This window comes from Brachyhypopomus gauderio, unplaced genomic scaffold (assembly GCF_052324685.1).
Source record: "Brachyhypopomus gauderio isolate BG-103 unplaced genomic scaffold, BGAUD_0.2 sc61, whole genome shotgun sequence".
In the NCBI taxonomy this organism is placed as follows: Eukaryota; Metazoa; Chordata; class Actinopteri; order Gymnotiformes; family Hypopomidae; genus Brachyhypopomus; species Brachyhypopomus gauderio.
The window spans coordinates 2,301,501-2,316,294 of record NW_027506882.1 but is presented as its reverse complement, the minus strand read 5'-3'; the positions used below and the strand labels follow the sequence as shown (position 1 = coordinate 2,316,294).

Below are 14,794 nucleotides of genomic sequence, written 5' to 3'. Positions count from 1 at the left end.
CAGATGGAGCGGTGCACACGGTCCCCCCCCCCCCCCCATCCCACACACAGGCATGACCCTGAGAATTCGGACCCTTCACAAATCCACTCTGCCCAGTGCTACTGGGGGGGGTTGTCCCTACTGTTGGAATGCAAACTGTGCAGGCTACACCATTTCTTCCTTCTCTGTTTGAGACCCTGAACTCGTATGAAACGTTTTAATAGTCGAGAGCAGCTGTGTGTGTGTGTGTGTGTGTGTGTGCGTGCATGCGGTTTTGTAAACCACACTTTATAAATCAAGTGGACGAAAGCTTGCGCACACAGAGATCCACTTTAAAAGCACCATGTCTGTGTGTGCACACATGTATCTGTGTGTATTCTCATATATATGTGTGTGTGTGTGGGCCTGTGTGTGTTCTAGTAGGGTGTTGTGAGTGTGTACTGATGTATCTGTGAGGCTCCAGCTGACAGGCACATGTTAACCTCCGTAATGATGCAGCTACGTGGGTGTCCATATAGAGATGTGCTGCTTGACTTTCATTCTCTCAATACTGGTTCCCTGTGTGTGTGTGTGTGTGTGTGTGTGTGTGTGTGTGTGTGTGCAGGGGACATGCCATACTCCTGCCACTCCCGCTGCCTAACCCAAGGCTGTGTGAGTTGAAAGACATTTGTTTTACTTTTTTAAATCTCAGGCTTCCTCTCACAGCACTTCCTGCTTGTTCTTTGTCACTGCTTTCTTCTCCTCCATCCTCCTTTCTTCCTCTCTGCTCTTATTCTCTGCCTCCCTCCATCCTCACTTGTATAAAGGATCTCCTCTGATCTCCTCTCCTCCTCTCCTCTCCTCCTCTCCTCTCCTCCTCTCCTCTCCTCCTCTCCTCCTCTCTCCTCCTCTCTCCTCCCCTCTCCTCAGGTCAGCTATCAGGATGTTGTATGTCCTGTCAGTGGGAGAGAGGAAGTGTGTACGTACTCTGTTGGGTCAGTAATCACAAATGTGCAGCACACAGAGTGTGTGTTGTGTCCAGGGGACGAAGTCAGCAGCACTTCTCTCACACAAATCCCCTCTATCACACACACACACACACACACACACACACACACGCTTCCCACACACATTTCTCACACACACACACACACACACTTCCGCAGGCTTCTCCCCGTCCCTCTACGTTCACACAAACCGCCGACCCACAGGGAAAATGAAGAGTGGTGCAGAAAGCATCTGTAGCCCAGATCTGACTAATTATTGTGTGTTGTGTTCGCTGACACGGATCTGTTTGGACGTTATCTCCTGAGAAAGTGCTTGGAGATGGGTGGTGGTGGGTGGCGACGGGCTTTCAAACTCATCCAGCACTGGAATGAGAACAGGACCCGTGGGGCACTCCGGTACCAGCAGCTAGACGTGTGGGTACTGCAGATGGGCTGGGGGGGTGTGACCCGGCTAGGGCTGTAGTGTTGGTGGAGTGTGTGTGTGTGTTCAGGACTAGGGCTGTAGTGTTGGTGGAGTGTGTGTGTGTGTTCAGGACTAGGGCTGTAGTGTTGGTGGAAGTGTGTGTGTGTGTTCAGGACTAGGGCTGTAGTGTTGGTGGAGTGTGTGTGTGTGTTCAGGACTAGGGCTGTAGTGTTTGGTGGAGTGTGTGTGTGTGTTCAGGACTAGGGCTGTAGTGTTGGTGGAGTGTGTGTGTGTGTTCAGGACTAGGGCTGTAGTGGTTGGTGGAGTGTGTGTGTGTGTTCAGGACTAGGGCTGTAGTGTTGGTGGGAGTGTGTGTGTGTGTTCAGGACTGGGGCTGTAGTGTTGGTGGAGTGTGGTGTGTGTTCAGGACTAGGGCTGTAGTGTTGGTGGGAGTGTGTGTGTGTTCAGGACTGGGGCTGTAGTGTTGGTGGAGTGTGTGTGTGTGTTCAGGACTGGGGCTGTAGTGTTGGTGGAGTGTGTGTGTGTTCAGGACTGGGGCTGTAGTGTTGGTGGAGGTGTGTGTGTGTTCAGGTCTGGGGGCTGTAGTGTTGGTGGAGTGTGTGTGTGTTCAGGACTGGGGCTGTAGTGTTGGTGGAGTGAGTGTGTGTTCAGGACTGGGGCTGTAGTGTTGGTGGAGTGAGTGTGTGTTTCAGGACTGGGGCTGTAGTGTTGGTGGAGTGAGTGTGTGTTCAGGACTGGTGGTGTTTGGGAGTTGATCCGTTAGATTTTTACTCTTTATATATTTAGTAGGGGAAAAAAATGCTGAAAACCTCCACTAAACCTTGAATATTCAAACCAAGAATTTACCTCTCTCAGTGAATCACCAAGTACCACACACACACACACACACACACACACACACACACACACACACACACACACACACACACCCCATATCGGAGTGAAAGGTGGAGTCTGGAGTGGATGCTGTCACTCTTAATCATCAGCTGGAGGGGAACAGTAGCTGCTCACAGTCCTGGAACTATAATCCAAAACTGATTTTATGAAGCAGTAAAACACACACACACACAACACACACAACACACACACACACACACACACACACACACACAAAATCTCATCTCAAATGAACAACCACACAAATCTCTGTTTCTCTGTGTATATCAGTATGGTGTGTGTGTGTGTGTGTGTGTGTGGTGTGTGTTGTGTGTGTGGGTGGTGTGCGATTAGTCACACTGAAGGGGATGATAAGGTGATGGAGATGGTATTCAGGCAGGTCTGGGATCAGTGTGCTGCTCTCTGGACCTGGTGTGCAGGACAGATGATGCTGGGATAAGCAGCAGTGTTTGATGCACATGTGAGACCCAGCTGTAGAAGTATCGTGTTTCCTGGTGCGCGTCACTGCCGTGTCAGATGGAATAAAACGTGCGGTTTTGCTTGCACTAGCTGAGCAGAGCCGGTGGCCTCTGATCAAAACGCGTGTGGGTGAAACAGCTGATCTGAGACCCCCCCCCCCAACCCCACCCATCACCCACCACCACCACCACCTCCCTCCTGTGCAGTGGGGGGCGCCAACTCCGCCCTCCACGTGGGCCTGCTGGACGGAGGAGGCAGGACCCTCCCCCCCTCCATCACCTCTCACGCTCCAACCAGCAGAGCACACATCCACCCCCTCTGGATCTTCATCGCCGGAGAGCCCAGGTTGGCTGACCGGGTCGGGCCGCCGTAGCCCGCTGATCTCCACCCAGTCCGGCTCCCGTCAGCGCCCACGTGTTGCACACACTGTTGCTCCTCCCCGCTGTGTGAAACTCCGATTAGGTGTGTGAGCCATATACAAGCACATCTGGGCTTATGGCCCATAAACCTTTGCTGGGTGTCTGGGGTGCGTGTGTGAGGATCTGTGCGCTGTGATGTTCTGTGCAGGGCCCGGGACGGCGTGCGGGTCCCCACTGCAGTTGCAGACATATCTGATCATTTCTCGCACTTAAATAAAAAAGATGATGTGCTCTGGCCTAGTGAGGGCCCAGTGTGGACCTGATATGGCTCACTCATTCTCACATCAAACACGTTTTGTCCAATGTTTCTGTATCACACGCACTTCACATACATATGCACAAACACTCTCTCTCTCTCTCTCTCTCTCTCTCTCTCTCTCTCTCTCCTCTCTCTCTCTCTCTCTCTCTCTCTCTCTCTCTCTGTAGGCCACATGGTCTGTGGATCTGGTAATCTGTGTTTATAACCTTCTTATTCTGACATGTAAACTGGATAGAAGATAAATGACTGCACCAATTAAGATGTTGAAATCAGAGTGCAAACAAAGGCTGTCCGAGTGTACTCCACTGCTGTGTAAACATAGGGTCTGCACCACCCCCCCCTCCCACCCGCCCCCCACCCCCAACACCACCCCCCCCCCAACACCACCCTAACCCCCCCAACACCACCCTAACCCCCCCCACAACCACACCCTAACCCAACCCCCCCCAACACCCCCCCCCCAACACCACCCTAACCCCCACCCCCAACACCACCCTAACCCCCCCCACACACCACCCTAACCCCCCCAACACCCCCCCCCCCAACACCACCCTAACCCCCCCCAACACCACCCTAACCCCCCCCCACACCACCCTAACCCCCCCAACCAACCCCCCCCCCAACACCACCCTAACCCCCCCAACACCCCCCCCCCAACACCACCCTAACCCCCCCCACACCACCCCCCACCCCCCCCCACACACCCTACCCCCCCCACACCACCCTAACCCCCCCAACACCACCCTAACCCCCCCACCCACCCCCCCCCCCCCAACACCACCCTAACCCCCCCAACACCACCCCCACCACCCCCCCAACACCACCCTAACCCCCCCCAATGCCCACACTTGTGCTGCCCACTGTCGCTGGGCCCTCGATCCTCGCCATCGTCAAAGCTACAGCGTGATGGAAGTGGCCCAAATCTGCCTGTCAGCACCCAACATATGAGTGTTCCCCAGAGACAGGGGGAGTCTCCCAGTGTAGCATCACACCAAGTCCAGATGATTCTCTGTGTATGAATGATATTAAACTCATATCAGCCTAATGGATGTCAGGTGTTTGTGGGTGTGTGCGGGCGGACGCTCTCGTGGGTGCTGGGACTGCTTAAACGGGCCTCACCGTGTTGGTGTATGTGCGTTACGAGCGCTGATGTCATCCTGTGGCGTTTGGTTAGCGCTGCTCTTTAATTAGCTGCTGGCTGTGGGTGGTGCGTGCTGGGCCTGGCTAGAGCCCCCCCCCCCCCCCCCCCCCCCCCCCCCCCAGCCCTAATTACCTTCATTTCAGATGCAAATTAAGTTCAATTGGACTTGACTCGCGTAATAAATCTTGGCACCGCTGTAACCCAGAGGTCTCGGAGCACAGGGCAATTTTGTGCAAACCACCATCGGTTAGAGTTCTTAACGCACTAAGTAATTGCAAACCTCATGAATCCGTAGCCATGAGAGTTCGCTGGGAGGGAGGATGACTTTGCTCTGGCTGTGATACTCGGGTGGTAATGGCTTTAGATATGTGATACTCGGGCATTCTGCACCATTTCAGCTGCACTTGAGCTTTTACTAAACCATCACAGCAGTGTGATTTTGTGAGTGTGTTTGAGCACTCGGTGAGCGAGTGTGTTGTCATGAGTGTATGTGCGTGGGGGTTTGTGAGACTTTGTACATATGATGATGATGATGACTGCAACGGCGGCGATGTGTATGCTTGGCCCTCCTTACAGCTCTAAGGAGCTAAATGTGCCTGGGTGGAATCTTAGGGGAATATAAATGTGGCCGTCCTGGAGATGGAGATGAGCCCGTAACCCAGCAGGTCTACCAGCACCCAACAGCACACGGTAGCCTCAACATATGTGCAGTGGGACGAGCTGGAGAAGTGTTTAAAGTAAACGCTCCTGGTCAGTATCCCTTCCGCCCTCCAGGGGGGGGGAGACCCACCTCTACACACACACGGATGGGAGAAGAGAGGTATGGACTATAATAAGGGGGTGAAGAGCAGGTTGGGGTTGAGGGGGGGTCATGTTGTATTGCAGCTGTGAGGAGAAACAGAAGCTCCACATGGATCTTGTGGGGGATGTCAGGGGTGGGGGAGGAGGGTCTGGGCCGGGGACCGCAGCTTTAGCCAGACACCCCCCAATCCCAGCCAGAGCCGCAGCAAGACCCCCCCAACCCATGTGAGCTCCTCTGTGTGTGTGTGTGTGTGTGTGTGTGTGTGTGTGTGTGTGTGTGTGTGTGTGTGTGTGTGTGTCCCAGCGTGAACCTCTCTCCACACTCCTCTCTCCCGGCCTCACCACACACTCCACCGCGGCTTTGTTTTAATACCTTGAACCACATTTAACCTTCAAACCACCCAGCAGAGTGAAAGGCTGTAATGATTTCCACCCACTTATACTTCCAACACAGTGCTCTGGTCCTGCGCAGGCCAGGAGGGGGGGTGAGGGTTATCGGGCAGGGGGCTGCTTTCAGTCACGCTGTAATTCCCCCATGCGTGTGCAGACCAGCGCGGGCCCGCCTGGGAGGCTGTGCAGAGTGCCTGCCAGCCGAGACGAACCTGAGAGGTATGATGACACAGCACCAGCAGACTGGACTGTAATGTGTACCCTTCACTGTAGCCTGAAGAACCAAGAATGTGTGCTCACACTCTTGACACAAATGGAAATAATGACCTGTGTGTGTGTGTGTGTGTGTGTGTGTGTGTGTGTGTGTGTGTCCTTGATGCCTAGAGGGGAGTTTTTTACTACTGCTGTTCTTTGAGCACAGAACAGGCTCTCCTGTGGGTTTCCTCATTTTGTAAGGTGTTAAATATTGATGTGTGAGATGCCCACAGGTGTAGGTTCTGATGTTCTGAGGTTCTGATGTTCTGATGTTCACAGGTGTAGGTTCTGAGGTTCTGATGCCCACAGGTGTAGGTTCTGAGGTTCTGATGCCCACAGGTGTAGGTTCTGAGGTTCTGATGTTCACACTCTTCATACTCTCATCTGCTCTCCTTGACTCTGTCCCATGTGGGTTTTTTTCTATTTATTTAACTTGGTAGCTGAACCATCATGTGATCACAAGTCTTTGGAAGCACTCCTAACTTGTTCATCCTGTTGCTTGGGCCTTGAGCTGACTGTGGTTCGTTTAATCACCAGAATCCCCCTTTAGGAAGTAAAGACTCTCTTACCATAGAGACCCCCCAGTGAGGCCCACTGAAACGATCCCCCATAAATCCCCCAAGATGCCCTGCAGCAGGACACGGTAACGTGTTGAAGAGCCAGTGTGTGTGTGTGTGTGTGTGTGTGTGTGTGTGTGTGTGTGTGTGTGTGTGTGTGTGTGTGTGATCACATGTGGTCCAGAGTGATCAGGTAGCTAGGATCTCTATGCAGGCTCTTTTCTTTCTTTCATATTTCGAGTTGTCATAACATTTCTATTCTGTCATGACATGGTGCAGTGAGGGACTATATGTGCGAAGGCTGCTGATGTCTCCATCTTAAGATGCTGCTTCTCCTCTTGGAAGTCTCCAGCCAACACACAAACAAATACACCAGTATAATGTAGCACCGCGGAGGCCCCACACGGCTGAGCCTGCAGTCCCTAAACGTGTGTGAGTGAGAGCGGACGGCTCACTGCTCCTTCTCCTCCACAGACGGGCGCTCAACCTCGGGGTGCTGCGTGACCCGGGCTCAGAAGTGGAGGATCGGCAGTACCAGGTTGACCTGCAGAGCATAAACATGGGTACCGCCCAGTGGGAGCAGCTCCGCCCTGAGGGGGACGGCGCAGCGGGGAGCCACACCCACTGAGGGTGGGAGGAGTTCACAGAATCCTGCACTAGAGTGGAACATGGCTAGTAGGTGAGACACATCTTGCCATATCTGACTCACTCTCCGAGACTCCACGTCTTTTCTTATCTTTTCTTTTTCTTTGTCTGTTTCACAAAACTCATAAAGGCACACAGGGAATCAGCTAGATAGTAGCTGAGGTATCATGAGCCTGAACTGGACACCTCTGTGGCCCGGCGTAATGGTAGCAGTGCTAATGTAATGGAAGGGTGAAGCAGCGGTGTGGTGTTGAAGGACAGGCCCGTTTTGGGGGTGTGGTCTTTACAACAGCCTGATCTGCTAGGTGTTAATTACAGTGAGTCCCCACTTAACAACGGGGTTAGAGACTGAAAAGTCCATCGTAAAGCAGTTTTCGTCGTTAAGCGTGACCCTAGATTTAGATACGCTTTGATCATAAATACAGTATAGAAAAAACTGACAATGTTCTCGTGCGTACAGCGTGAGAAAGAGTGATCGCGTTGTCGAGATGGGCTTATCGTACACAACAATCCACTGCACCCCACAACACCCCACAACACTCCACTACACTCCACTACACCCCACAACACCCCACTACATCCCACAACACCCCACAACACTCCACTGCACCCCACAGCACTCCACTGCACCCCACAGCACTCCACTGCACCCCACAACACTCCACTACACCCCACTACACCCCACAACACTCCACTGCACCCCACAACACCCCACTGCACCCACAGCACTCCACTGCACCCCACAACACCCCACAACACCCCACAACACCCCACAACACCCCACAACACTCCACTACACTCCACTACACCCCACTACACCCCACAACACTCCACTACACCCCACAACACTCCACTGCACCCCACAGCACTCCACTGCACCCCACAACACCCCACAACACTCCACTACACCCCACAGCACTCCACTACACTCCACAACACTCCACTACACCCCACAACACCCCACTACACTCCACAGCACCCCACCGCACCCCACAGCACCCCACCACACCCCACCACACCCCACAACACCCCACTACACCCCACTACACCCCACAACACCCCACTACACCCACAACACTCCACTACACCCCACAACACTCCACTACACCCCACTACACCCCACAACACCCCACTACACCCCACAACACCCCACTGCACCCCACAGCACTCCACTGCACCCCACAACACTCCACAACACCCCACAACACTCCACTGCACCCCATAACACCCCACAGCACCCCACAACACTCCACTGCACCCCACAACACCCCACAACACTCCACTGCACCCCACAGCACTCCACTGCACCCCACAGCACTCCACTGCACCCCACAACACCCCACAACACTCCACTACACTCCACTACACTCCACTACACCCCACAACACCCCACTACACCCCACAACACTCCACTACACTCCACTACACCCCACAACACCCCACTACACTCCACAACACTCCACTGCACCCCACAGCACTCCACTGTGCTGCCACTGCTCCTCCGTGCACCGCGTGAAATAATAAGTTGGTCGTAACTCTGGTCCGTCGTTAACCAAACCCTCTTGTTAAGCGGGGACTCACTGTTTATCCACTGTTCTAGAAGCAGCACTGGAAAACCCAGTGTGCCTCAATATCATTACAACACATCACCACTGGGTATGACCTCTGTATCATTACAACACATCACCACTGGGTATGACCTCAGTATCATTACAACACATCACCACTGGGTATGACCTCAGTATCATTACAACACATCACCACTGGGTATGACCTCAGTATCATTACAACACATCACCACTGGGTATGACCTCCGTATCATTACAACACATCACCACTGGGTATGACCTCAGTATCATTACAACACATCACCACTGGGTATGACCTCAGTATCATTACAACACATCACCACTGGGTATGACCTCCGTATCATTACAACACATCACCACTGGGTATGACCTCAGTATCATTACAACACATCACCACTGGGTATGACCTCAGTATCATTACAACACATCACCACTGGGTATGACCTCAGTATCATTACAACACATCACCACTGGGTATGACCTCCGTATCATTACAACACATCACCACTGGGTATGACCTCAGTATCATTACAACACATCACCACTGGGTATGACCTCAGTATCATTACAACACATCACCACTGGGTATGACCTCCGTATCATTACAACACATCACCACTGGGTATGACCTCCGTATCATTACAACACATCACCACTGGGTATGACCTCCGTATCATTACAACACATCACCACTGGGTATGACCTCCGTATCATTACAACACATCACCACTGGGTATGACCTCCGTATCATTACAACACATCACCACTGGGTATGACCTCCGTATCATTACAACACATCACCACTGGGTATGACCTCCGTATCATTACAACACATCACCACTGGGTATGACCTCCGTATCATTACAACACATCACCACTGGGTATGACCTCTGTATCATTACAACACATGACCTTAGGCAACATAAACACCTGTTGGGATTTACTACCACAATACATAGTCAATTAAATATGACACAGTAAAACACACTACGATTCCAACAGTGCGTTCCATTCACGGACATAATTTTGGGGGTTTTTACTGGGGGTTTTAACCCAGTTTTTACGGTTAAAACCAAATATTTAAATAGCGACGAATCCATGCCCCCCCCACTTTTGAAATCAAAATTACGTCCATGGTTCCATTGTGCATTCAGATGGTACGTGATAGTGCATGTTGTAATGCAGCTCAAGTGGATTACGTTAAAGTACACTGTAGTTCACTTTAGAAGGCCTCATTCACACACAGGGCTAGGTCTTAATGTTTTTCTTAAACCGATCAGATTTGTGTATTTAGACAAGCTACTGCCATGTGATCATTCGCTGAATTGCACGTAAATGCGATCCAGTTGGCAGCTGAAAGGATCGGATGCCATATGTTTAGATTATAAGGAACAGATCACATGCAGATCAGATTGGTGTAAGCGAGACATGCATGCTGGCGTAATAGCGTCCTCCGAGTCTCTTCGGCCCCTCGCTCTGATCCCAGGTCAGGCTCTGTTTATGTTGTCGATTGACCCGGCTAGTGGAAAGTACAGCCGCGGCACTGGCCAAACTGCCTGTCCTTGGGTTCCAATGGATACAGCGTCATGGAAACCATGAGAGTTTCAGAGAGCAGCCCTGACCTGCATTTGGCTCTGAATTGTCCATTTGCTTTACATTCTTTGTTAATTGCTCATTGAAGGTGATTGAATGTCAGTACATTGACAAACATGCGTTATTGGACTTAATGCTTCTTTGTGGCCGCACTGTACAGAATCAGAATTATAAGCTCTGTCGTTTTTTTTACGAGGCCGGGAGCTAAAGCAAACACGGAGTGTACCGCGCCATTTGGCCTGCCGCCGTATTTCACTCATGTCGGGAAACTCGCAAAGCCCAAAAATCACACAATCCACCGCCAGGAACCAAATTCATATTCAACCCCTGTCAACTAAAAATAACCCACAACTCCTCTATGATGGAGACACTGAGCAGCCCAGTGCAGGAGCAGTAGAACGAGTGTACTTCATAGGGAGACTACAGTAGAACGAGTGTACTTCATAGGGAGACTACAGTAGAACGAGGGTGTACTTCATAGGGAGGCTACAGTAGAACGAGGGTACTTCATAGGGAGGCTACAGTAGAACGAGGGTACTTCATAGGGAGGCTACAGTAGAACGAGGGTACTTCATAGGGAGGCTACAGTAGAACGAGGGTACTTCATAGGGAGGCTACAGTAGAACGAGGGTGTTCTTCATAGGGAGACTACAGTAGAACGAGGGTGTACTTCATAGGGAGGCTACAGTAGAACGAGGGTACTTCATAGGGAGACTACAGTAGAACGAGGGTGTACTTCATAGGGAGACTACAGTAGAACGAGGGTACTTCATAGGGAGACTACAGTAGAACGAGGGTACTTCATAGGGAGGCTACAGTAGAACGAGTGTACTTCATAGGGAGGCTACAGTAGAACGAGGGTGTTCTTCATCGGGAGACTACAGTAGAACGAGGGTGTACTTCATAGGGAGACTACAGTAGAACGAGGGTGTACTTCATAGGGAGACTACAGTAGAACGAGGGTACTTCATAGGGAGGCTACAGTAGAACGAGTGTACTTCATAGGGAGGCTACAGTAGAACGAGGGTGTTCTTCATAGGGAGACTACAGTAGAACGAGGGTACTTCATAGGGAGGCTACAGTAGAACGAGGGTGTACTTCATAGGGAGACTACAGTAGAACGAGGGTGTACTTCATAGGGAGGCTACAGTAGAACGAGGGTACTTCATAGGGAGACTACAGTAGAACGAGGGTGTACTTCATAGGGAGACTACAGTAGAACGAGGGTACTTCATAGGGAGACTACAGTAGAACGAGGGTGTACTTCATAGGGAGACTACAGTAGAACGAGGGTACTTCATAGGGAGACTACAGTAGAACGAGGGTGTACTTCATAGGGAGACTACAGTAGAACGAGGGTGTACTTCATAGGGAGGCTACAGTAGAACGAGGGTGTTCTTCATAGGGAGGCTACAGTAGAACGAGGGTACTTCATAGGGAGGCTACAGTAGAATGAGGGTACTTCATAGGGAGACTACAGTAGAACGAGTGTACTTCATAGGGAGACTACAGTAGAACGAGGGTGTACTTCATAGGGAGACTACAGTAGAACGAGGGTGTACTTCATAGGGAGGCTACAGTAGAACGAGGGTGTTCTTCATAGGGAGGCTACAGTAGAACGAGGGTACTTCATAGGGAGGCTACAGTAGAATGAGGGTACTTCATAGGGAGACTACAGTAGAACGAGTGTACTTCATAGGGAGACTACAGTAGAACGAGGGTGTACTTCATAGGGAGACTACAGTAGAACGAGTGTACTTCATAGGTGAACTACAGTAGAACGAGGGTGTACTTCATAGGGAGACTACAGTAGAACGAGGGTGTACTTCATAGGGAGACTACAGTAGAACGAGTGTACTTCATAGGTGAACTACAGTAGAACGAGTGTACTTCATAGGGAGACTACAGTAGAACGAGTGTACTTCATAGGGAGACTACAGTAGAACGAGGGTGTACTTCATAGGTGAACTACAGTAGAACGAGGGTGTACTTCATAGGGAGACTACAGTAGAACGAGGGTGTACTTCATAGGGAGACTACAGTAGAACGAGGGTGTACTTCATAGGGAGACTACAGTAGAACGAGGGTGTACTTCATAGGGAGACTACAGTAGAACGAGGGTGTACTTCATAGGGAGACTACAGTAGAACGAGGGTGTACTTTATAGGGAGGCTACAGTAGAACGAGGGTACTTCATAGGGAGGCTACAGTAGAACGAGGGTGTACTTCATAGGGAGGCTACAGTAGAACGAGGGTACTTCATAGGGAGACTACAGTAGAACGAGGGTGTACTTCATAGGGAGACTACAGTAGAACGAGGGTACTTCATAGGGAGGCTACAGTAGAACGAGGGTGTACTTCATAGGGAGGCTACAGTAGAACGAGTGTACTTCATAGGGAGACTACAGTAGAACGAGGGTGTACTTCATAGGGAGGCTACAGTAGAACGAGGGTACTTCATAGGGAGGCTACAGTAGAACGAGGGTGTACTTCATAGGGAGGCTACAGTAGAACGAGGGTGTACTTCATAGGGAGGCTACAGTAGAACGAGGGTGTACTTCATAGGGAGACTACAGTAGAACGAGGGTGTTCTTCATAGGGAGGCTACAGTAGAACGAGGGTACTTCATAGGGAGGCTACAGTAGAACGAGGGTGTACTTCATAGGGAGACTACAGTAGAACGAGGGTGTACTTCATAGGGAGACTACAGTAGAACGAGGGTGTACTTCATAGGGAGGCTACAGTAGAACGAGGGTGTACTTCATAGGGAGGCTACAGTAGAACGAGGGTGTACTTCATAGGGAGGCTACAGTAGAACGAGGGTGTTCTTCATAGGGAGACTACAGTAGAACGAGTGTACTTCATAGGGAGGCTACAGTAGAACGAGGGTACTTCATAGGGAGGCTACAGTAGAACGAGGGTACTTCATAGGGAGGCTACAGTAGAACGAGGGTGTACTTCATAGGGAGACTACAGTAGAACGAGTGTACTTCATAGGGAGGCTACAGTAGAACGAGGGTGTACTTCATAGGGAGACTACAGTAGAACGAGTGTACTTCATAGGGAGGCTACAGTAGAACGAGGGTACTTCATAGGGAGACTACAGTAGAACGAGGGTGTACTTCATAGGGAGACTACAGTAGAACGAGGGTGTACTTCATAGGGAGGCTACAGTAGAACGAGGGTGTTCTTCATAGGGAGGCTACAGTAGAACGAGGGTGTACTTCATAGGGAGACTACAGTAGAACGAGGGTGTACTTCATAGGGAGACTACAGCAGAACGAGGGTGTACTTCATAGGGAGACTACAGTAGAACGAGGGTACTTCATAGGGAGACTACAGTAGAACGAGGGTACTTCATAGGGAGACTACAGTAGAACGAGTGTACTTCATAGGGAGACTACAGTAGAACGAGTGTACTTCATAGGGAGGCTACAGTAGAACGAGGGTACTTCATAGGGAGGCTACAGTAGAACGAGGGTGTACTTCATAGGGAGGCTACAGTAGAACGAGTGTACTTCATAGGGAGGCTACAGTAGAACGAGGGTACTTCATAGGGAGACTACAGTAGAACGAGTGTACTTCATAGGGAGACTACAGTAGAACGAGGGTACTTCATAGGGAGGCTACAGTAGAACGAGGGTACTTCATAGGGAGACTACAGTAGAACGAGTGTACTTCATAGGGAGGCTACAGTAGAACGAGGGTACTTCATAGGGAGGCTACAGTAGAACGAGGGTGTACTTCATAGGGAGACTACAGTAGAACGAGTGTACTTCATAGGGAGGCTACAACAGTAGAACGAGGGTGTTCTTCATAGGGAGACTACAGTAGAACGAGGGTGTACTTCATAGGGAGGCTACAGTAGAACGAGGGTACTTCATAGGGAGACTACAGTAGAACGAGGGTGTACTTCATAGGGAGACTACAGTAGAACGAGGGTACTTCATAGGGAGACTACAGTAGAACGAGGGTGTACTTCATAGGGAGACTACAGTAGAACGAGGGTACTTCATAGGGAGACTACAGTAGAACGAGGGTACTTCATAGGGAGACTACAGTAGAACGAGGGTGTACTTCATAGGGAGACTACAGTAGAACGAGTGTACTTCATAGGTGAACTACAGTAGAACGAGGGTGTACTTCATAGGGAGACTACAGTAGAACGAGGGTGTACTTCATAGGGAGACTACAGTAGAACGAGTGTACTTCATAGGTGAACTACAGTAGAACGAGTGTACTTCATAGGGAGACTACAGTAGAACGAGTGTACTTCATAGGGAGACTACAGTAGAACGAGGGTGTACTTCATAGGTGAACTACAGTAGAACGAGGGTGTACTTCATAGGGAGACTACAGTAGAACGAGGGTGTACTTCATAGGGAGACTACAGTAGAACG

At 50.7% G+C, this 14,794-nt stretch overlaps 1 protein-coding gene across 1 annotated transcript in view; it reads left to right on the top strand.

Annotated features, from left to right (window-relative positions):
* Nucleotides 1-7,104: 7,104 nt before the first annotated feature.
* vps13b (vacuolar protein sorting 13 homolog B) overlaps nt 7,105-14,794 on the top strand; it is an 83,405-nt gene continuing 75,715 nt past the window's right edge. Inside the window, exon 1 of the mRNA XM_076988314.1 lies at nt 7,105-7,246. Within this exon, the coding sequence (XP_076844429.1) occupies nt 7,236-7,246 (11 nt within the window). The 5' untranslated portion in view covers nt 7,105-7,235. The remainder of the gene's footprint in view (nt 7,247-14,794) is intronic.